The sequence below is a fragment of the Panthera leo genome, chromosome A2 (genome assembly GCF_018350215.1).
Source record: "Panthera leo isolate Ple1 chromosome A2, P.leo_Ple1_pat1.1, whole genome shotgun sequence".
NCBI lineage: Eukaryota > Metazoa > Chordata > Mammalia > Carnivora > Felidae > Panthera > Panthera leo.
In genome coordinates, this window is record NC_056680.1 from 133806888 (window position 1) to 133831157 (window position 24270).

The 24270-nt window shown below is 38.4% G+C and overlaps 1 protein-coding gene across 2 annotated transcripts in view; it reads left to right on the top strand.

The window, feature by feature from the left end:
* Window positions 1-490: 490 nt before the first annotated feature.
* CAPZA2 (capping actin protein of muscle Z-line subunit alpha 2) overlaps window positions 491-24270 on the top strand; it is a 69662-nt gene continuing 45882 nt past the window's right edge. For both annotated transcript variants that reach the window (XR_006197989.1, XM_042922855.1), the window contains exon 1: window positions 491-800. Coding sequence is in view for 1 of the 2 variants with exons in the window: in XM_042922855.1 (XP_042778789.1) it covers window positions 495-800 (306 nt within the window). In the remaining variant the exon portion in view is untranslated. The remainder of the gene's footprint in view (window positions 801-24270) is intronic.

Below are 24270 nucleotides of genomic sequence, written 5' to 3' on the forward strand. Positions count from 1 at the left end.
AATTCAAATTTTACTGGGTTCTCTGTATTTAATCTAGCAATTAAATTCAAAAGAGTAGGATCTATGTCTAACATAACTTTGTATTCCCCTGCAATAGTACAGTGCTTTCCCTAACTGCTCAATGTTTAAGGAATAGACACTGAGCCTCTTGAGAACAGGGGTTTCTCTGGATTTTATTTAATGTTGTATATTCCCAGGGACTAACATAGTACCCGCCACACAATAAAGAACCAATAAATATTTCTTAAATGAATACATGGATATATCAAGAACAATGTTCTAATTATGGGCTGGGTTATGTGTACATATTTCCATAAAAACAGTATTTTTCTGGTAATTTTTAAAAAGATTGTTTAAAAAGCTTCTATTCGTACACTTTATCACATTTGAGCTAGCACAGTTGAGGGCTTGATGGGAACACAATCAAGGGCTCAGAATGTACTCGTCGCAGACTGGGTCCATATGGTCACTAGTGGAGAAAGGATCCTATACTCATGATGCTGACAAGTCTGCAGCAGGCGGCGGTAGGCGACTCCTCCTCCCTCCCAGGCCTTCCAGCCTCCTGCGCACGCGCACAGCCTCGTGCAGACCCCCCGCGGGCCGGCTGGAGAGAGGCGGGGCTCCGGGGCGCGTGCGCGGCGACCTGGGCTGCGGGCCCCTCCCTTGGCGGAGGCGCGCGGCGCGGAGGACCGCACGGAAAGGGGGAAGTCAGGTGGCCGCTGCCGCCGCCGCCGCCGCCGCGGTTTGTCGCCAGAAGGAAAATGGCGGATCTGGAGGAGCAGTTGTCTGATGAGGAGAAGGTAAGTGCCGCGGAGGTGGCGGAGTCCGTCATCGGGGAGTCAGTAGAACCCTGGCGTGTCAGCCCGGATTCTGGCCGCCGGGGAAGGGCATTGGTTTGTGCCCTCGGCTGCCCTTTCTCCTCCTCTCCTCGCTGCACCCTAGTGCCTGCCCCTGTCAGTCACCCGAGGCCCCGCGCGGGGGCAGGTCTCTGGCAGGCCTGCTCGCTCCGCTCCGCTCCTTGTAGGGTGTGTGCTCCGAAAATAGGAAGTAGGAGCCGGGCGGCGGCGCCTGGCGCGGAGGCGGGGGGCGCAGAGGGCGGCGGCCGCTGGGAACCCTCTCGTTCCTCCTCTGTCGCGGGGCCCTGCGCGGGGTCTGGGGACTGCAGACGGGTCCGTGTCCCGGCCTGGGAGCGGCCCAAGGGCGGTGCTCTGCCCGATGGCCTGGCCGAAGACTGTAGCCCGGGTGAGGGGTAAAGGAAAAAAAAATCGCTTGGGAAGAAGACCTTCGCTTCTCCCTTCTCCCTCCTCCCAGAAACAAAATGCTTCCTTTTCTGGTTCTCTACGCTTTTTTTCCTTTCCCCGTGGAAGTCTCCCTCCCCCTCTCCTTTTTCCCCCCTTTTCTTTTTTCGGCTTTAGCATTAGGCTTGCAGCTTCCGTGTTCCCTGAAAGGCAGCGGAGTGGTTCACAAAAAGACCCCCCTCCCCATGGTTGTTTTCTGCCCCGGTTGGCACTAGCCCCTCTGGGGGGCGATTTGGTGGCGCTCCACCGTCCTGCTAGGACTTCTGAAGAGGGGAGATTGTGCAGCTCCTTTTGCTTTACCTTAGATGCTATGACAACATTGGAACCAGATGAACGATTTAAATTCTCAGGCATTTAAAATAAGAAATCTGATCATTGAAATGGTCTCTCTTGTTCGCCGTTTCCTTTGGCTACTGTGAAGGCGCATTCCCTGGTGAAGAGGGGGGGCCCTACTAATTTTGAGTATTTTTCTGGGAAGGACTTGGACGTTTCTCAAACTCAGAAGTGACTGACATAACCTGTGAATACAGTTTTCCAAGTGTCCACTCTTAATTTCACAGTGTTCTTTTTTTTTTTTTTTTTTTTTTTTAACTTCCCGAAGCAGAACCGCGGTGTATGAAACACACACACCTCATGATGTTTAAGAAATCCTCATGTAAGCCTAAGGATGTTTTCAGTTGGAACTCCCTGCCCCAAGTGTTTTTATATCCTGTAATATAAACTTGCACCGAAATGTAATGTTCTGTCTCCTTCCCGATGTGAATATGCAGAAGTCGGCCTCATCTTCAGTTTCGGAAGTCTTTTTCTTTCTCTTGTGCTCTTCGGTGAAAGTGATAATAAAAGGACAAGATGGGGAGAACCAAGCAGATCCCTGTATACATAAAAGTTGCTGTGCCATATTCACATGTGTTACATTGGTAAATAACCAGGAGTTGTCATCTGAAAATTTATGCAACCGGGCACACACATATTAAAGTGCTGAAAAGTTTTTAAAGGAATTCTCATGTTTTTATTCTACCGTTCTTAAAGTACTGATGAGTAGTTCAAGTGGCTAGAATCTGGCTGAGGATTGAGTATTCAGTGTGGGAGTTAATACAGTCCTGTCATGTGTTGTAAAGGCCTAAAATAGCAAAGTTTTTTCAAAATGAGATGACAAGGTTCCTCATTATCTGGGCATTCTCAGGGCACTAAGCTCCATAAAGGCGGAGGGGTAGGGTGTCTTATTCTCCAGGCTGCAACACAATGGTTTAAGAGTAAATGAATGAAAATTCTAATTTGAAGGAATTTGGTGTTTTTGTTTTTATTTCGAGTTTTGTAAGATTATTCTGAAGATATTTTCATATAGATTTCATTGATATATTTAGTGATTAAGAAGACAGCTGACCAAACTTCTGGGTTAAATTCAAGTAACTAGTTAAGTGAAATTCTAACACTTTTGTCATTTCAGTTATCTAAATGTTTTTTTAATCTTTTGGGAGTAGGCCAGCTGGGTATAGAATCAGAAGTAGAGGGGCGCCTGGGTGGCGCAGTCGGTTAAGCGTCCGACTTCAGCCAGGTCACGATCTCGCGGTCCGTGAGTTCGAGCCCCGCGTCAGGCTCTGGGCTGATGGCTCGGAGCCTGGAGCCTGTTTCCGATTCTGTGTCTCCCTCTCTCTCTGCCCCTCCCCAGTTCATGCTCTGTCTCTCTCTGTCCCAAAAATAAATAAAAAACGTTGAAAAAAAAAATTAAAAAAAAAAAAAAGAATCAGAAGTAGAATTTTAAAAGGTGGTATTTTTAAACTAATATTTAAATCGTGTTACTTTTTCTGCCACCTTGTTTGTAATTTTCAAAAATAAGCTTTTAAAATTTTTAGGTTGTTGGAATTTCCATTATTGATTGCAGATCTGAAGAAGGCAAGCTATTAACTTACATAATACTCATACTTTGTATATGCATGGCTCAGTTAGACGCTAGATTCATTAATTTGTTGTAAGTTTGAGGTAGGTTTTATTGTTACCATTTCATGTAATACCATTTTACAGATACGTCAGAAGCTTTAAGTAATTCTCCCAAGGACACCTAAGTAAAAAGTGACAGAGGTGGTATTTAAACCTGTTTGTCTGAAACCAAAGTTGATGCTCTTGTGGCATTATGTTTCCTTAGTAAATGATGATAGGACCCTCTTCTGGGTTTATTTTTGTGTTTAATTTGTTGATGGCTAATGTTGAAAAAACAAACATAGTTCTTTTTGTTTGTAATAAAAATTGTAAATACCAAACATTAAATAATGTTGGGTTCTAAATTTAAGTTGTGTTTGATCATTTTAGAGCAAAGTTTATTACTGTTTAACACGTTTAAAAATTTTACGCTACTGGTATAGTTTCATATCTGATAGGAAGCATTTTAGAAATTAATCTAGAATAACATCTTTGCTTTTTAAAATCATGTACAATTGCTTTGTGAGGATACCACTATGAAATTTAATAATCTTTCACCTTTGGCCCCTGGGTTAATAGGGAATAAAATTATCTGAAGAAGCGCAGTGAAGTTCTTTAAAGTTTCATTTGTTGTAGTGTATCTGACTGATCTTTTTTCATAGTTTAGAAACTCTAGGCCAAAAATAATTCATGTTTTCCACTTCTGGGGTCAGCTGCATTGTACAGCAAAGCATTTTTGTGAATTTGAAATTATATGAAATTATGGTATAAGGCTCAAAGCAGGAGAATTATTCGCTTCACACCCCTCTGTACAGTGGGAAGTCACTCCTAAGCTCCAGAAGGAAGACAGTTATTTGTTGGAAAGGATCCGGCTCCCCTCCCCCCCTTCCTCCACCCTGCATAATCCCTCTCACCTTTCCCCAGTGATTAGCGGTCCACTTCCATAGTTGCAACTTTTATATCTTTGTAAATGTGTCTTGAGTATATAGCTCGGCCCTAACTTCTCTTCTGAGCACTGGTCGCACATTTTTATTGTTGGTCCTTTTTACAGGAGATAGTTAATAAGATGTGTTTAAATGGAACCTTCCTACAAGTAAATACATGAAGTCCCCTCCCCTTTCCCCCTACACAAAGTGGGGCAGAAATCTATCTCCTCTTACTCATTTTTCTCCTTCTCTATTCCCATTATTCTGGTCATCCAGGTTTTTAACTTCAGCTTTAACTTTTGTCTCCTTGAGCTCTGTACCTTACAATCTGTTTCCAAATCTTGTCACTTCTATCATCAAAATGTTTCTTATGCTTAAAAAGGTAATTCATTGATATTAATATTTAGTTTATTACTTCTCAGTTGACCAGACTATTAACTGTTGTTACTTATGTTATTAACTACTCTTGTTTAGTAATAAAATTTTACTGTATGAACGGAATGCAAATTGATTGTAGCTGCTCTGAGACTACACAGTTAAGGAAATAAAGAAATAAAGGCAGGGGAAGAAAAGTAGGGTTAGAAGAATGTCATAGCTGGTCTTTACCTTCTGTTGTATTTGCCACTGCTAGGCTTTTATTGTAAACTTTCTAGACTAATGCCTCCAGCTTCTTGTATCCAAGCCATGTTTTAATATGTTTATATATTCCCAAACTTTTAGTTGCTGAATCCTCCATTGCCTTTACTAGGAAGCTCAACTCTTAAAAATCATATTCATGGCCTTGTGTTCCATTCTAACCTAAATAGGTCTGACTCCAATATGTGTACTGTTATTTAATCATACTGTGAATTCAGAGACCTACATGCTAGTCCATGTCTAGCACCTTGGGTAAATTATTTAGCCTCTCAGCCTCAGTTTCCTCTAAAATGTGAGGATAAGTGTAAATGGTACCTGGCATGTAGTAAACACACAATACATTATAGTTATTTTTATCTGCAGATGACTTCTTATCCACTTTGAGTGTTGGTACTGCTCCCTGATCTGTCCTTTTTTTTTCTTTTTTTGAAAGATGAAAACCTTACTCATTCCTCAAGATTTATCTCAGATCACATGACTGGTTTAATAACTCTTCTGAACTCTATCATTAGTATTAAATACAATTTTGCATAACAGTTATGTGCTTAACTGTCTTTTTCCTCTTGTTCTGGAATTCCTAAGTACAGAAATAATATTCTTAGCATCTGTCATTATGCTGCATATGGTGAGTAGAAGGGTTCAATGAGTGAATGAAAAAGGAATTGTGAATTCACAAAGTTAAAACAGTTTTATGAAAAGTAGAAGTAACATATAAAGTCAAGTTTTTGAGGGAAAATTTAGGGTACATGAATTTTTCATTTCTAAATAATGCTATAGATTTTAAAGATTTAGATAGTCAAATGAAAATTCTTGGTGCTCAAGGTACAGGTACAGCTCCATATTGGCTATGGTTTAAATCATTCACACATGCTAAATATTCTTTATAAGTAGTTTATATAGTTCTCCCTCACTATATAATCATAATTTGGTTTCAGAAGTTTTGTTAGGGGGCCCCTGGGTGGCTCAGTCGGTTAAACGTCCAACTTCGGCCCAGGTCATGATCTCACAGTTCGTGGGTTCGAGCCCCGCGTCGGGCTATGTGCTGACAGCTCGGAGCCTGGAGCCTGCTTCAGATTCTGTGTCTCTCCATCTCTCGGCCCCTCCCCTGCTCATGCTCTGTGTCTCTCTGTCTCTCAATAATAAGTAAACATTAAAAAAAAATTTTTTTTTAAGTTTTGTTTGTATTTGAAAGCAATGTAAGTTGCAATCATAATTAATGTAAAATTTACAGTGTTCTTATTAACCAGAAAGTAAACTAAACCAGTAAGCTATTAATGTAGAAAATATTCATTCCTAATTTCATTCTGTAGACGAATGATTCTGTCATTGGATGAACAGAATGTAAAACTTCCTGTAGCAAGCAGAAACTTTATAGCTGCTGTATCATTAATGGAGTTTTTTTTTTTTTTTTTAATTTTTTTTTAACGTTTATTTATTTTTGAGACAGAGAGAGACAGAGCATGAATGGGGGAGGGGCAGAGAGAGAGGGAGACACAGAATCGGAAGCAGGCTCCAGGCTCTGAGCCATCAGCCCAGAGCCCGACGCGGGGCTCAAACTCACAGACCGCGAGATGGTGACCTGAGCTGAAGTCAGACGTTTAACTGACTGAGCCACCCAGGCGCCCCATTAGTGGAGTTTTTTAGACTTTGCACATTAAAACAAGTTGGTAGTACTTTTTTCAGTGCTTTTGGGAGCCATTTCTACATAAAATAAGGATAGTTAGATACATAGAACGTTGTGTCTTAGTGTAAAAACATAGGATGTAAAAACAGAGCAGAGAGTGCAAAGTAATGTTTAAAGTTGAAAAGCATGACTTGGAAAACTTGACCTATCGTTCTGTGCTCTGACCTAAAAGCCTGATTGCCTGAAGCAGTAACTTACTGCAAAAGATTTGTGCATGTCAGAAAAAAAACTAGGGGTTCCATAAAACCATCTATAGTTGTCAAAAAAGGAGAATTTCACAAATTTTGTTTTGTAGGTTAGATGTATTCTCTTTACATTCTTTCTCTTACAGCATTTAAGCATTTCACTTTGAACCTAATGTCTGAGAACTTTTCCTTACACATTTTAGTTAATAATGTTTGTATTGACTGTGAATGGAAATAATTTTTGAAAACTGCCTCCACGTTTATTCATTTACCAAATATACCATACTTCATTGATTCCAGTACTCATAATTTTCCATATTTTAAATATGCCTGGGTGCCTCAGTTGGTTGAGCATTCAAACTCTTGATTTCGGCTCAGGTTGTGATCTCGCAGTCATGGGATTGAGCCCTGTGTCATGCTGAGTGTGCAGGCTACTTAAGATCCTGTCTCTCTTCCTTTGCCCCTCTCTTCCACTTGGGTGTGTGATTCTCTCTCTCTCTCAAAAAAAAAAAAAAAAGAAAGAAAAAAGAAAAAGATCTCTGGAATCAGGTTCCATTGTGCAATCAACAGCTTATGATATTAATCAGTAGCGGTTTTTCTTTTTTAGTGGTACATTAAATTATGCCTCTTACATTGATTGTGAATCAAAGTAAGCAAAGATATAATGCGACCACTAACAACCCAAAATCTTGGCATGAGGGGCTTGGGGAAGGGAGCTTTATATGGCATCTCCTTACACATTCTATTTAATATGTCTAATGTGGATCAGCAGCAGAAGGGCCCTGCTCAGTGAAGGCATGTAGAGTTTCAGGCTGTTGGAGGATTTCAGTGTAAACTTGGGCTTTTTGATGTGGTATGTGTATATAATGGAATATTATTCAGCCACGAGCAAGAATAATATCTTGCCATTTATGACAACATAGAAGGACCTTGAGCACATTATGCTAAGTGAGATAAGTCAAAGAAAGACAAGTACTGTACGATATCCCTTAAAATGTGAAATATAAAAAAGTCGAGCCCACCAGAGCAAAATGGTGGTTACCAGGGGATGGCGGTTGGGGGGATAAGACTGATAGTGTTTAAGAGTACAAACTTGTAATGAGTTGTAAATAAGCCATAGAGATGTGATATACAGTATAGTGAATATAGACAATAATGTATAAAGTGTGTATAATATAAAATAGTAATGATAAATATTGCTTCAATGGCAGTCATTAAGAATATATAAATGTATCAAAGTAACATGCTGTACACTTTTTTTTTTTAAGTTTATAGCAAGAGCGTGAGAGGGGGTGGGGGCAGAGAGAGAGGGTGAGAGAGAATCCCAGGCAGACTCTGTGCTGTCAGTGCAGAGGCCCGTGTGGGGCTCAATCTCACGACTGTGAGATCATGACCTGAGCTGAAATCAAGAGTTGGATGCTTAACCATCTGCGCCACCCAGGCACCTGATTTTTAAAGTTGCCCCTCCCTCACCACACATGCACTTAGAGATCATTACACTACTGCTCAGGTTTTAGTTAACTAAAGCAAGTTATATCTATAAACCTAATTTCAGAAGGGTCAGGGGAGTAAAAGAGAATTGTAGCATTTGTGACTAGCAGTAATGACACCATGTATTAGGTTTCAGACTCACTGAAGTTTGGTGATTTGATCACCTGTTTGGTAGATGAAATATTATAGATTCAAAGATAAATTATACACACACACACACACACATATATATATATATATACATATATATCTATATCTATATCTATCTATATATATATATATATATATATGGATGTATACATAGTATAGCATCAAAAAGTAATAAGTTCATGGAAATTCAGAAGACAGAAAAATTACTTCTGCCTAGGAGGATGGTAGACATCAGTTGGGGTGCAGGCTCATGCTTCAGTGCACAACAAAGGAAGTAAAAATAGGAAACTGGGAATGAACAGAGAGTATGAGTTATATTAGGTGTTTTGCAAGTTAAGAGATGCAAAGATGAACTGTGCTACTGAATAGCACAGGGTTTTCTCAGCCTCAGCATTATTGACACTTGGGGGTCAGAAAACATTGCAAGGGCTGTCCTATGCACTGTAAGATGTTTAATAGCATCCTTGGCTCACATGGTGCCAATAACACCTCCCTCCCCTCCCCCTGGCATGATAATCAGATTGTTCTCTATAGGACAAAATTGTCCCTGGTTGAGCACCTTGGCTCTAGACATACTATAGGAGCTAGTAAGAACAGTGGGAACTTGAGTTAAGTGTTAAGACGTGACTTAAAGTAGTTTCACAAGACATGAAGAAAAAAAACATTGCTAACAGATTTCAGAGTTGGAATCAACAGGACTTGGTGAGTGAATGTAGTGGAAATGGGAGAATCAGGGATAACTGAACATTAAAATCTGGATAACTAGGAAGTGGTACCACCATTAACTAGGGAACTCAGGAAGAGGATGGACAGCTGGGAGGAGTAATGGTGAGTTTGACTCAGGTTATACTGAAATGCTAGCAGAATGTCTGTTTGAACATGCCTAGAAGATAGGGAAACAGAAATGGAACTTGGAAAATACAGTCCCAGATATTTTATACAGATTTGGAAATTTCTCTTTTGTGGCCACAAGATGGAATGAAACTGTTAAAAGAACAAGCTTAGACATAGCAAAGAGGAGAGGTCAGAGAGCATATACTTTTGCATATACACTTATTTAGAAAATATAAGAAGGAGAGAAACAAAAAGGTGAGGGATGATCCTTGAAGTAGAAATCTGTGTTGTAGTACAGAGTAGGTGCTAATGTCACAGAACTTGAAGAGAATTTCTAGAAGGAGCAATAACAGCGTTTCAGAGATTAAGAAGGAATATAGGTTTGAGAAAAGCCTTTATATTTAAGATAAAGGGATGAGAAACATTTTATCTATGGTATGCCACTATCTATACTACATTAATCTCTCAGTTGTCAGAGTAATTTTGTTGTTATACCTGTTTTATAGGGGGAAAACTAGCACAGATAAGGCTATTTAAGCAGTGGACTAGAGATCACTGGTGGCCTTTTTTTTTTTTAAGTTTTTATTTAAATTCCAGTTAGTTAACGTACAGTGTAATAGTAGTTTCAGGTGTACAATGTAGTGGTTCAACGCTCCCATACATCATCCAGTGCTCATCACAACATATGCATTCCTTAATCCCCATCATCTATTTCACCCATCCCCCCTGCCCACCTCCCTTCTGGTAACCATGAGTTAGTTCTCTATAGTTAAGAATCTGTTTCTTGGTTTGCCCCTTTCTCTCTCTCTCTCTCTCTCTCTCTCTCTCTCTCTCTTTCCCTTTGCTCATTTGTTTTGTTTCTTAAATTCCACATATGAGTGAAATCATGTGATATTTGGCTTTCTCTGGCTAACTACTTTGCTTAGCATAATAGTTTCTAGCTCTATGTCCTTGCAATGGCAGTATTTCATTCTTTTTTATGCTTGGGTAATATTCCATTTATGTATTTGCCACATCTGTATCAGTTTGCATTCCCACCAACAATGCCAGAAGGTTCCTGTTTCTCCACATCCTTGCCAACACCTGTCATTTCTTGTGTTCTTGATTTTAGCCATTCTGACGGGTGTGAGGTGATACCTCATTGTAGTTTTGATTTGCATTTCCCTAATGATGAATGATATTGAGCATCTTTTCATGCATCTGTTGGCCGTCTGTATGTCTTCTTTGGAAAAATGTCTGTTCATGTCTTCTGACCATTTTTAATTTGGATTCATTTTTGAGATGTTGAGTTTTAAAAGTTCTTTATTTTGATACTAGCCTTTTATCAGGTATGTTATTTGTAAATATCTCCCATTTCATAGGTTGCCATTTATTTATTTATTTATTTATTTGTTTGTTTATTTATTTATTTATTTATTTATAAGTGGGCTTCATACCCAGCGCAGAGCCCAGTATGGGGCTTGAATTCACAACCCTGCGATCAAGACCTGAGCTGAGGTCAAGAGTTGGCCATTTAACCAACTGAGCCACCCAGGTGCCCCTTGTAGGTTGCCTTTTAATTTTCTTGATTGTTTCCTATACTGTGTAGAGGCTTTTTATGTTGGTATATTCCCAAAAGTTTATCTTTTGCTTTTGTTTCCCTTTCCTCAGGAGTCCTATCTAGAAAGAGGTTGCTACAACCAATATCAAAGAAGTTACTGCTGACGTTTTCTTGTAGGATTTTTATGGTTTCCTGTCTCATATTTAGGTTTCTCATACATTTTGAGTTTATTTTCGTGTATGGTAAAAGAAAGTGGTCCAGTTTCATTCTTTTGCATGTTGCTGTCCAGTTTTCCCAACACCATTTGTTGAAGAGACTTTTTCCCTCTTTCTTGCTTTGTCAAAGATTAATTGACCGTAATTGTGGTCACAAATAGAAAATAGAAAACATTTGTGAGTTTTCTATTCTGTCCTTTTGATCTGTGTGTCTGTTTTTGTTCCAGTACCATACTGTTTTGATTACTGCAGTTTTGCAATATAACTTGAAGTCCAGAATTGTGATGTCTTCAGCATTTTTTTTTTTTTTTTCCAAGATTGCTTTGACTATTCGGGGTCAGTTGTGGCTCCAAACAAATTTTAAGATTGTTTGCTCTAGCTCTGTGAAAAATGCTATTCGTATTTTGATAGGGATTGCATTAAATGTGTAGATTGCTTTGGGTAGTATAGACATTTTAACAGTATTCTTCCAATCCATGAGCATGGGATGTCTTTTCATTTCTTCCAGTTTCTGTCATCAGTGTTTTATAGTTTTCAGAGTACAGGTCTTTCACCTCTTTGGTTAGGTTTATTTCTAGGTATCTTAATTGTTTTGGGTGCAGTTGTAAATGGGATTGATTCCTTGCTTTCTCTCTGCTGCTTCATTATTGGCATATAGAAATGCAACAAATTTCTGTACTTTGATTTTGTATCCTGAAACTTTACTGAATTCATTTAACAGTTCTGGCAGTTTTTTGGTGGAGTCTTTTGGGGTTTCTATATAGAGTGTATCATGTCATTTGTGACTAGTGAAAGTTTTACTTCTTCCTTACCAATTTGGATGCTTTCTATTTCTTTCTGTCTGATGGCTAGGACTTCCAGTACTATGTTAAATGAAAGTGGTGAGAGTGGACATCCCTATCTTGTTCATGACCATAGAAGAAAGGCTGTCAGTTTGTCCCCTTTGAGGATGATATTAGCTGGGGGTTTTTCATAGATGGCCTTTATTATGTTGAGGTGTGTTTCATCTAAACCTACTTGTTCAGGTTTTTTATTATGAATGGAAGTTGTGCTTTGTCAGATGCTTTTTCTGTAGCTATTGAAATGATCATATGGTTCTTATCCTTTCTTCTAATATGATATATCACATTAATTGATTTACGAATATTGAACCACCCTTGCAACCCAGGAATAAATCCCACTTGATTGTGGTGAATGATTTTTTTTTAATGCATTGTTGGATTTGGTTTGCTAGTATTTTGCTAGTATCTATGTTCATCAGAGATATTGGTCTGTAGCTCTCTTTCTTTGTGGTGTCTTCATCTGGTTTTGGTATCAGGGTAATGCTGGCCTCATGGAAAGAATTTGGAAGTTTTCCATCATTTTCTATTTTATATAGAATAGTTTGAGAAGAATAGGTATAAACTCTTTAAATGTTTGGTAGAATTCACCTGTGAAGCCATCTGGTCCTGAAATTTTGTTTGTTAGGAGTTTTTGATTACTTATTCAATTTCGTTGTTGGTTATCAGTCTGTTCAAGTTTTCTATTTCTTCCTGTTTCAGTTTTGTTAATTTGTATGTTTGTAGGAATTTATCCATTTCTTCTGTCCAGTTTGTTGGCATAATCTCATATAAGTGTTTGTATTTCTGTGATGTTGGTTATTTCTTCTCTCTCATTTGTGATTTTACTTATTTCGGTCCTTTCTCTTTTTGATAAGTTTGGCAAGAGGTTTATCAATTTTATTTTTTCAAAGAACCAGCTCTTGATTTCATTGCTCTGTTCTATTGATTTTTTTTTTTTTTTTTTTTTTTTTTAGTTTTCTCTATCATTTATTTCTGCTCTAATCTTTATTATTTCCTTCCACTGGTTGCCTTTAAGAGAGCAATTTTATTAGAGCCTTGCAGCAGGGAGCAGGTAGAGAAAAGCCAGATTACCCAAGTCTAAAAGGTGTGTATATGCTTTTCTTCTTCCAGAAATGGCCTTTCGTTCATGTCTTGCATTGTAAACAATCCTTCGGTAACCAGACCAAAAACTTCCCTCATGACTTTTATATCCTGGCCTATCTATGCTCCCTTAGAAATTTGTATATACCTTTGTTATAACATTTACCAATTTTTTAAATAGATTTACCCGATTTTCCTAATTCCTTTGTTCTTCAAGGGCAGGCCTTGTGTTTTACTAATCTTTGTAATTCCAGTAGAGTGCCTGGCATACATTAGATCATTGGTTTTCAACTCTAGCTGCACATTAGAATCAATTGGAGAGTTTATAAACAAACTTGGATGCACAAGCTTCACTTAAGGTGAGGCCTCGAGCCTTTGTACCCTTGTAAAACAAACAAAAAAAAGCTTCCCAGATGATTTGAATGTGCCATGGGGTTGAATGTCACTGTATTAGATGCTCCATAAATGTTAACTAAAGAAAGGTAAGAAGTGGCAACAATAAGTATAAACTATTTTTGAAAAAATATGATAATGAAACAAAAGAGAAAGGATAGGCATTACTACTTCATTTTTTCCTACTCTTTAATTTAGGAATACTTTATTTTTTTTAAGATAGAAAAAATTTAGGAATGTTCATGGACTAAGGGGGATGATTCAGAGGAGATAAAGAAATTGAAAATTTAAGATAAGTAATAGTTTATACATAACTTCTTTTTCAGTTAATGATAATGCCTACTTTGGACTCATGGGTTTTTTAGTATTTTATTTTATTTTTATTTTATTTTATTTTAAGGTTTATTTATTTATTTTGAGAGAGAGAGAGAGAGAGGGAGAAAGAATCCCAAGCAGGCTCCATGCTGTCTGCGCAGAGCCTGATATGGGGCTCGAACTCATGAACTGTGAGATCATCACCTGAGCCAAAACCAAGAGTCAGACGCTTAACTGACTGAGCCATCCAGGCACCCCATTTTGTAAATAAATGGTAAACACATGTTTAAAGAAAAATTGCTTTTAACTCAGTAGATGATCTAGTTTTAGATTGATAGGGACTCACTCAAAATGATAGTTATACAGGAAAAAATTCTTGAGGAAAACTTGTCAAATTATCACTTTTAAGTATATTCAAAAAAAGCTTGGCTATAACACAGCCTACAATAGTGATCACTTCATCATAAACTATTTAAATATGATAGAGTTCAAAAAAGTGTTTTTTTTTTTTTTTTTTTTAATTTTTTAATGTTTATTTTTGACAGGGGTGGGGTAGGGGCAGAGAAAGAGGGAGACACGGAATCTGAAGCAGGCTCCAGGCTCTGAGCTGCCAGCACAGAGCCCGACGCAGGGCTTGAACCCACGAACTGTGAGATCATGACTTGAGCTGAAGTCAGTCAGTCACTTAACCAACTGAGTCACCCAGGTGCCCCCCCCAAAAAAGTGTTTTCTATTCTCATTTTACTCGTAACTCTCAAAAAGACATGGAAATTTTTTACAGTTGTAGGAAACAGTGTCAAGTAATTTTGTAGTTGAAATGGGAAAATGCCCATAAGTTCTTTTTAACTTTACTATTAGTCTCTAAGGCAGTGAACCTTTTTGGTATCACATTCCTTGAGAATCAGGCGAAACTTGATTCCTTGGATTCCTTTTTTCAGAAGAGGATATGTAAATTTTGCATATACAATGCCTTCTAGGGCAGTGGGTATAATAACTGGCCACCCATCAGGATCACCTGGGGAGATTTTGTGAAATACAGGCTTCCGGGTCTCAGTACTCTAGAGATGGATTCAGTAGATCTGGAATAGAACATGAGATCCTCTATTTTTTTCAAAAGCTTTCCAAGCAAATTTAACAGGCATCTAGACTTGGGAAATCTTAACTCTAATGTCTCCTGACTTGATCAGGGAAGAGATAACTATGTGGCATAATGTCCAACATATGGGAATTAAAGGGGATATTGGCAGGGTTCTCAGGTAAACTATAAGATGCCTCATTAAGGAGGCACATTATCCATTGAGGAACATTTATCCTCATTGTTTAAGATAAACAACAAATAATTTTTAGTGTAGATCTTTCCCATGCAGCTACTGTGCAGTACTGTTTGCTTCTAAATTTAATGGTAACAGATAGCTATTTGTGTGGTGTGTGTGTATATGTGCTTCCATGCACTTGCATCGTCTGCTTTTTATACTTTCATCTCCTTCCCCCTGTTGCTCAAGTCTTTTTCAAAAATTTAAATTTGTTGTCAGCTTACTCTTAAAGCTGCTTTGCTGAGGACACATGGAGTTTATGTGCAGCTAGCCCTTCCCGCTTTGTTCTCCTTCCTGAAGAAGGTTTTCGGTCCTCTTCGGCAGTGTAGATATCAGATAAGATTGCACACTTCAATATTCTGTAGTCCAGGAAGCATAGGATGGTAAGGCACCGCTGCTTCATAGAATTGAGCCACAGGTAGTCATCTTTCTGGATATTGTGACTAATCTCTTTCCATCACTGTGGTGATGCTTGGCTTCTACACATAGTAGTCCAGTATGATGTGCAGATGCCACATAACTCATCAGTATTATTTGCTTTGCTTATCATCTGGCCTCTTTATCAAATTGAAGAGTGTGTGGAGACGCTGATTTCTGTCTGTAGGATCAGAGTGTAGGCATGTTTTACACAATATAAAGGGCATCAACTCCCCCCTTGCCTGCAGCACCTGAGGAACAGTTTGTGGCAGGCAGCATCCCAGCATTAACGAAATACTTCTTTAACTGTCTGCAATCTGAGATAGCTCTGATCCTAAATGAGTACCTGCCAACATTCACAAAGAGAGAGTGGTGCCGGGTAGAAAGCAAGAGATAGTTTTCTATGAGTTTATCAAAATGAATCTTAGCTTTAGTCAGTGAAGAAGATGGTATTCTTTCCTTTATTAGGTAAAGGATTTGGAGAATTCTCTCTTTTTTTTTTAAGTTTATTTATTTATTTTTGAGAGAGAGAGAGCATGTGAGTGCCTGTGGGGGTGGGGCAGAGAGAATTCCAAGCAGGCTTCATCCTATCAGTGCAAAGCCAAAATCGTGGCTCAAACCTACCACCATGATATCATGGCCTGCGCTGAAATCAAGAGTGAGTCACTTAACCTAGTGAGCCACCCAGTTGCTTCTTGGAGAATTCTCTTTCAGAATAGTGGAATCAACTTCCTTTGATACTGAAAGATGAATATCCTTGGGGCGCCTGGGTGGCTCAGTCGGTTAAGCGTCCGACTTTGGCCCAGGTCACGATCTCACGGTCCGTGAGTTCGAGCCCCGCGTCGGGCTCTGTGCTGACAGCTCAGAGCCTGGAGCCGTTTCAGATTCTGTGTCTCCCTCTCTCTCTGCCCCTCCCCTGTTCATGCTTTGTCTCTCTCTGTTTCAAAAATAAATAAACGTTAAAAAAAAAAAAAAAAGATGAATATCCTTGTTTTTCCCTTGTCTGAACAGTTTAATCATTTAAAACTGAATTCTGTCCACTTTCTTCAGACATTTGTGAGGATTCTGACCCAGAGAAGGTTGAACAGTCTCAAAAGAGTACCAGGTTGATGGGGTGCCTGAGTGGCTCAGTTGGGTAAGCATCCGACTTGGCTCAGGTCATGATCTCGCAGGTCATGATCTCACAGCTGTGCTGACAGCTCAGAGCCTGGAGTCTGCTTCACATTCTGTGTCTCCCTCTCTGTCTGTCTCTCTCTCTTTCTCAAAAATAAATAAATATTCAAAACACAATAAAATAAATTAAAAAAAAAAGAGTACCAGGTTGGCCTAGTGTTCATTTTTGAGAAAGTCCATTTGACTTTCAGGTCTTCTAATTTGCTTTATCAAAGAACATTTCTCCCTATTTAGTGAACTGATTTAATAAGGATACTAGCAAAGAGTTCTTCATAGGCCACGCAGTAAAAGAGTGGAGGAATATTACCTTAAAGTTGTGGCAGAGTTTCTAATTCATCTTCCATTCCACTGGCCACATCCACAAGACTTATCCCAATTACTTGATCACTCAGTAGAGTTGCAGAAGATGTTTAATCTACATCATTATTTTCAGCTTTCATCTATAAGTATATAGTTATTCTTAAATAAAAATTGAGTACTAAGAATTTTAGAGCTCTCTTTTCAAGACACTTGGTTAGCTCCTGAATTTCAGGACTTTATTTGTAAATTTTTTGTTGCCTGTAACAGCACTTTGTTATCTGCAGCCTTTGTCAGGATGGCTCAGACGTTTTCCCTTCTTTTAATGTAAGTATAACTGTCAACCTTTCAGTCTTCCCTTCCATTAGAGGATAGGAAACTAGGTACCACACTTGTAGATTTATGTCTGAAATAAAAGTAAGGATCTTTGAAGAATCTCTCTCATGCCCTTCTAATGTTTGGACTATATATATCGGCTTATTTGCTTGCTTAAAATATATTTTAAATAACTGAGTTTCCTGCTTCTTAGCCCCCAGTTATATATCTTAATTTCAGCTTCCCAGTTCAGTGAAATCTTGTTTAAGTCCCCCATTCTTCATTCTGTTTGTGAGGGAGGGATTCCTGCCTTAGGGTTATGTGGATGGCTGAACACACAACACTTGACGCTGGACAGATGAGATGAACAGCAGTGTATTAATCCTATATACTCAACAGCCCAGGAGAAGGGGACACCACACACAATGTAGGTCCACTTGGAAGTTGCACTTGGGAACAGAGTGAACAAGCAAAAGCCATGGGATGCAAGTTTTGTAGTATCAAGAGGGTGGAGTGATCCCTGGTTCCCACAGGAGGATGTGATCAACTTGTTTGAATAATTGCCCAGGCTGGCCGGGAACTGAAGCAGTGATAAGCAGGGACTGTGTCTGTCCCCTGTGGTAAATAGGGTTGTCTGGCTAAGGGACCTTACTAGCAGGAGCAGAGGATGAGAATTTGCACTTAGGCCATTCACCGCCCTCCTGGTTTTCCCTAGATGTCAAGACACACATAATATCGGTCCTTAACTTTAGGCCTTATACCACAGATTTTAATAGTAGTAACCCTTTATCAGAAGTATTTACTGGGGCTCCTGAGTGGCTCAGTTTGAGCGTCTGACTCTTCGTTTCAGCTCAGGTCATGATCCCAGGGTCATGGAATCAAGTCCCATGTTGGGCTCCCCGCTGAGTGTGGAGCCTGCTTAAGATTCTCTGTCTCTCTCCCTCTGCTCCTCTCCCCCACTTGCAAGTGCACGCTCTCTCAAATTAGGGGGAAAAAAAAGGATTTACTATGCTGTGCTAAATAATATATCAAAAAATTGTAATAGTATAATTTGATCTTTCAGTTTACCTTTTTTGGTGATCTTCTAATATTTTACAAAGTTTAAGGTATTCTGTTATGTGCAATTTTATTACAGTAGATAAAAGATGGCCAAATCGTATGTATGCAGTGATATAGAGGCATGAAAGCCGAGAGTTCTGTTCGAAAGACTGAATGGAGTGCTGGGGCTCCAGTACTGTGTGTATGTGGGATGAGAAAAAGAATGGATAGACTGTAGGAGCTAGAAAGTGGCAGAGTAAAAAAAGGTAGTAGCTATTATTTGAGTGCTTACTCTGTGCCAAGCACTTTTCTAAGTGTGTTAATCTCATTTACTGCAAATAAGACAACTGAATTTAATTTGCTTATAGTCATACAGGTAGAAGGCAGTAGAGCTGTAGTCTTAAGTCCATACAGTCTGATTTTAGCATTTATGCTGTTAACAGTTATATTTTATAGCCTTCAGATAATGGAGAAGCTTTATATGTCATGTTAAGGACTTTGGACTTTATTTTGTTGGCAGTTGGGGAGCCGTTAGATTTAGGAAGAAACATGATGAGAATTTGCATTGAAAAATATCAGTCTGGGGCACCTGACTGGTACCTGACTGGTACCTGACCTGGGTACCTCGATCGGTTAAGTGTCCTGACTTGATTTTGGATCAGGTCATGATCCCCCACATTGTGAGATCTTGCCCCACATCAGGCCTGCTCTGACAGTGCTGAGATTATAGGGCCTGCTTGAGATTGTCTCTCTCCCTCTGTCTCTGCCCCTCCCCTCCTCTCTCAAAATAAATAAATATTAAAGACAAAAAAAGAAAAAAGTATCAGTCTGATGGTAGAATGGGAAATGAATATTGAAGAAGAATATGAGATTAGAGGCAGGACTGTTGTAGCAATGCTGAACAAAGATTTGAGCAAGAGAGATAGACACTATTCATGTGACTGAGGGAGAGGGAAAAATGGAATGATTTCTAGGTGGTGCTAGTAATTTTAAAAGAATAGCAAGGAGTAGGTTAGGGTGAGCTGGTCTGAAGTATCTTTGAGACATTTTAATGAAGATTTCTAGTAAATAAGTTATACTTAGAAAAATGCATCTTGATCTTGACAAACGAGTTGGATGTATAGATCTGAGAGCTGTTGTTGTGTGGTGATAAGGGAAGTATTGGACATAAGTGAGATTGCCCAGAGTTTTCTTTTGTTCCCAGCCTGTCTTCAGAACCATCATAGAAAAGTGATGCTGTTCTGGGAGGTAGCTCTGTGAAAAGCCTTGGAGTGTATTTCAAAACTTCGTTCACATCCCAATTCTGGACCTCTGTTTTCTTTCATAAATTAAAAGTAGTAACAGCAGTCTCAGAGAGTAATTGTAGATATCATTTTATTTTACCTAACAGAGGTAGGAGTTTCAACAGGTTAAGAAATAATGGTATATTTCATCCCCTTGATTTCCCTGTAAAAAATGGAAGTTTAGAGGGGCACCTGGGTGGCTCAATTGGTTAGTTTGTCTCTTGGTTTTAGGTTCAGGTCATGATCTCATGGTTCGTTAAATTGAGCCCCACGTCAAGCCCCTTTGTCAGTGTCCAGCTCTGTGCTGACAGCAGGAAGCCTGCTTGGGATTTCCCTCTCTCTCTCCCTCTCTCTGCCCCTCCTCCCCTCAAAATAAATGAACTTTTTAAAAAGTGGGAGTTTATAGAAGTTAAAAAAAAACTTGTGTACAGATCATTTGTCTTAGATAAAAGTCTAGATCTTTCACATTCCCACCATGCAGCTAGGAAACCAGCTTTTTCTCCTGGTTTTTGGGATGAGCAGAGTCAAATAGGGAAAGAATGATTTCCAAGTGAGGAGAAAGGATGTCAGTGTGTGGAAGTGAATGCATTACAAAGAACACAGAAATGCCTGGGCATATGCCACCTTTGTATCACTGTAGGGCACAAAGAAACTAACATGTAACATGAAAATGTCTGTGTTCCAGGGCTATTTTTAAGAAAACTAGAGCTATATCAAGGTGCCTAAGTGGCTCATTTGGTTAAGCGTCTGACTTCGACTCAGGTCATGATCGCGCGGTTCATGAGTTCGAGCCCAGCATCAGGCTCTCTGCTTTGGATCCTCTGTCCCCCTCTCTCTGCCCCTCCACTGTTTGCACACACACTCTCTCTCTCAAAAAATGAATAATAATTTAAAAAACCTAGAGTTATACTAATACAAGTATACTTATTGTCTACTACTGTTACTGTGAATGATAGCTAATATTACTTATTTACCCAAGTTTACATAGCTAATGAGTAGTGGAGATGAAAATCCAGCCTGGTTAGTCTGGCTCCAGAGAGATACACTATACAGCTTCTTTATATTAGCATAAGTTTTTGTGGTTTTCACTGTAATTTATTTGAAAATTAAGTCTCTGTAGAATTGTACTAGTGATAACTTAAAATTTTTGTCTTATTGAAATACTGTATTTCCTGACTGTTCTCAGTAAATGAGAGTTTATTCTTGCTTATACATTTGTTCAACTATCTACTGAGTGCAGAGTATAGGGCAGAGGCAGCAGGAATCCTGCCTTGAAAGGAGATTGAATGTTTGGTGATTCAACAAATATTTGAGAGCCTGCTATCTGCCAGGCACCATTCATTCTAAGCACTCAGATACAGTATTCCCTCTCTGATTTTCTTTTTCTTTTCCCTCTGAATTTTTTTTTCTTCCAAACGAAATCAGTGCTAAACAGTGAGGGTTTTGGAAGCATAAGAGATGGAAAGTTAGCTTTTTTTTTTTTTTTTTAAGTAAGTTCAATAGGAGATTTTAATAGGATTTTTTGAGAATAAATTCTAACATATTTGCCTGTGAGATGTCAGATACAGCTATAACATTTGTATAGTTTGGTGCAGTGACTTAGAACTGAAGTGTTAAGATTTTGACTTATTTTACCCTGTATTGTTTACTTGGTCTACCCTCTTCCCTAAGATGTCCTACTTCAACAATCCTTATCATTTGAGTCTTCCCTGCAAACAGAAGCTAGTTGATGAAATCTATGTAGAGTTCAAATGTAGACATTTCATTACTGTGGAATTTCTTAGAAAGATGACTTCAGTTTATTCAGTATGAGCATTGAGATTACCTGCTTATGAATTGTGCACTGATAAAGGAAATGACTAAAGACATTATCTGACCATCAATTTAAGCGAGAATGTCCCAGTATTTTTTAAGGAGATGGAGACAGATTCCCTAGGTGGTATAGATTAATGCCAACATATTAGACTCTGTAATTCAGAATGAAAGCCTAAGGTTCTTAACTTTTGTTTCTTTAAAATTTTACCTTCTTTTTTTTTTTTTTTTTTACTGTATTTTCTATTAAAAAAGCAAAATGTTAGGGGCACCTGGCTGGCTTAGTCAGTTGAGCATGCAACTCTTGGTCTAGGGGACTTGAGCTCAAACCCCATGTTGGGTGTGGAGCCTACTTCAGATAAAGCAAACAAAATGTTGGATTTTGTGTACTGTAGCAATAAAAATCAATGTTCAGTGTTTGACTCTTAATTAGAAAGTAAGCAAATAGTATTATCATGGTTACTAAGAGTGTTTTTACATGGTTTTTTTTTTTTTTTTTAGATCTTATTTATTTTTTAAGTAATCTCTATACCCAACGTGGGGCTTGAACCCCACAACTCCAGGATCAAGAATCACACGCTCCATTGACCTAGCCAGCCAGTTGCCCCTAAGTTTTTATTTTAATCACCCGGTGAAGGTCATGACATGTGTGCTCCTTAATCTCCATCACCTGTTTTACACCCCTCCACACTGGTAACCATCAGTTTGTTCTTTATAGTTAAGAGTCTGTTTTTTTGGTTTGTCTCGTACTCTTTTTTTTTTTTTTAATCCCTTTGTTCGTTTGTTTTGTTTCTTAAAGTCCACATATGAATGCACTCATGGTATTTGTCTTTCTCTGACTTGACTTATTTCACTTAGTGTGATACTCTCTAGCTGTGTCCATGTTGCTGCAAATGGCAAGATTTCATTCTTTTTTATATTCCATTATATATATATGCCACATCTTGTTTATCCATTCATTGTTTGATGGACACTTGGGCCGCTTTCATATCTTGGTTATTGTAAATAATGCTGCTTTAAGCATAGGGGTGCACGCATCCCTTTGAATTAATGGTTTTGGATTCCTTGGGTAAATACCCAGTAGTGCGATTGCTGGTTCATAGGGTACTTCTATTTTTAACTTTTTGAGAAACCTCTGTGCTGCTTTCTTTCCACAGTGGCTGTACCAGTTTGCATTCCCTCCAGCACTGCAGGAGAGTTCCTTTTTCTCCATATCCTCATCAATACCTGTTGTTTCTTGTCTTGTTGATTTTAGCTATTCTAACAGGTGTGAAGTAATATCTCATTGTAGTTTTGATTTGCATTCCTTGAGGACAAGTAACGATGAGAATCTTTTCATGTGTCTGTTGGCCATCTTTATGTCTGGTTACTAAGTTTTAACGTTAACATTTTATACATACATTAAAAAAATAAGATAATACTACCATATGTATAAGAAATTTAAATTTTTTTTAGTTGAGATATAGGTTACCTGCCATAAAATGTACAAGTCTTAAATGTTCGCTTCAGAAATTTTCAGTTTTTTAAAAAGTTTATTTGTATGTTTTTGAGAGGGAGCGCACACATGCATGTGGGTGATGCAGAAGGGGTGAGAGAGAATAGCAAGGAGGCTCCATGCTGTCAGCGCAGTGCCTGACATGGTGTTGGATCTCACAAACCATGAGATCATGACAGCCAAAATCAAGAGTGAGTTTAACAGACTGAGCCACCCAGGCGCCCCAAATTTTCACAATTTATATGCAACCACCATTCACTTAAAGAATATTTTCCATCACCAAAAAAGTTCACTCATGCTTCTTTCTAATCAATCCCTGCACCCTTTGCCCAACCATGCTTTAACTTTTGTCACCAAAGATTAGTTTTCCCCGATTTTGGATGTCATGAAAATGGAATCACACAGTGTGTATTTTTTGTGTGTATCTGGCTTGTTTCCACTTAACTTGATTTTGAGATTTATTCATGGTGTTGCTTGCATTAGTACCCCGGTTTATTTATCCATTTTCCTCTTGATGGGCATTTGGGATTATTATGAATAAGGCTGCTATGAACATTCCGGTCTTTTTGTGGACATATGCATTCATTTCTCTTGTGTAAATACCTTATGAGATTGCTGGGTCACAAGAGAAAACTCCTGAAGGTAAGTCATTTTGATGGGTTATACAACAAGTTTTTTGTCATTTGAAAATCTGTATTAAACAATTAGAGCCCTCCTCAAACAAAATTTGTGTAGATGTTTAATGAAAATTTGAAGTGAAATTAAATATGTTCAGCCATAGGTGAAACATCAAACAAGTACCCATTCACCTTGTTTTTATAAGGTCTAAGCTATAACAAATTGTTTTTGAGTCTCCGGAATCATGAGTTGTTTTAAATTATTGTAAACAAACAAAAATGGTAGATAGGGTCATATCTTAATTAGAACTCAGGTTATTAGAATCCTCTAACCCAAATTTGTTTAACTTAGGACACAGTGGCTCATTGTGAATTACAGCAATGTCTAAACAACCATGCTAGAATTTTTATGTATAAAAATGAATTATTCATTACTTCCAGAGACAACCACTGGAACTCTTTAAAAACAAGTTCTTTGTGAGAAGAAATGGGATTTTAATTTAATTTTACATCACTTATGTGATATTTTCTTACTGTTAACCAGTGTCTCCATAATAACAGGACAGCATCTCTTACTATTGCCTTCTGATATTATTGAATATTCAGAAATTCCTTGAGGAAATTATATTTTTGTAATTACTACCTGAATAATGACTCCTAAATTCATCAGACACATTTTAGAAGTACTTGGAATTTATTAAAGCATGTGACAAGTTTTTCATATCTGTGACTGAAATAAGGGAGTAACCCATATTTTTAAAATATGGTGCATATGTAAGATACTTTCTTCTTCTTTTGTGTTGCTTCACTGGGGAAAAGATGTACATTTTAACAAATAACATTAGGTTGTTTTATTTATCCATATGACAGTGTAATAAAAAAAAAAATGGATCTCCATCCCATATCATACACAAAAATCAGTCCCCAGTGGAGTAAAGACCTAAATGCAAAGAGCAAAATTTTAAAGTAAAAATATATATATATGGGAGGAAATCCCCACAACC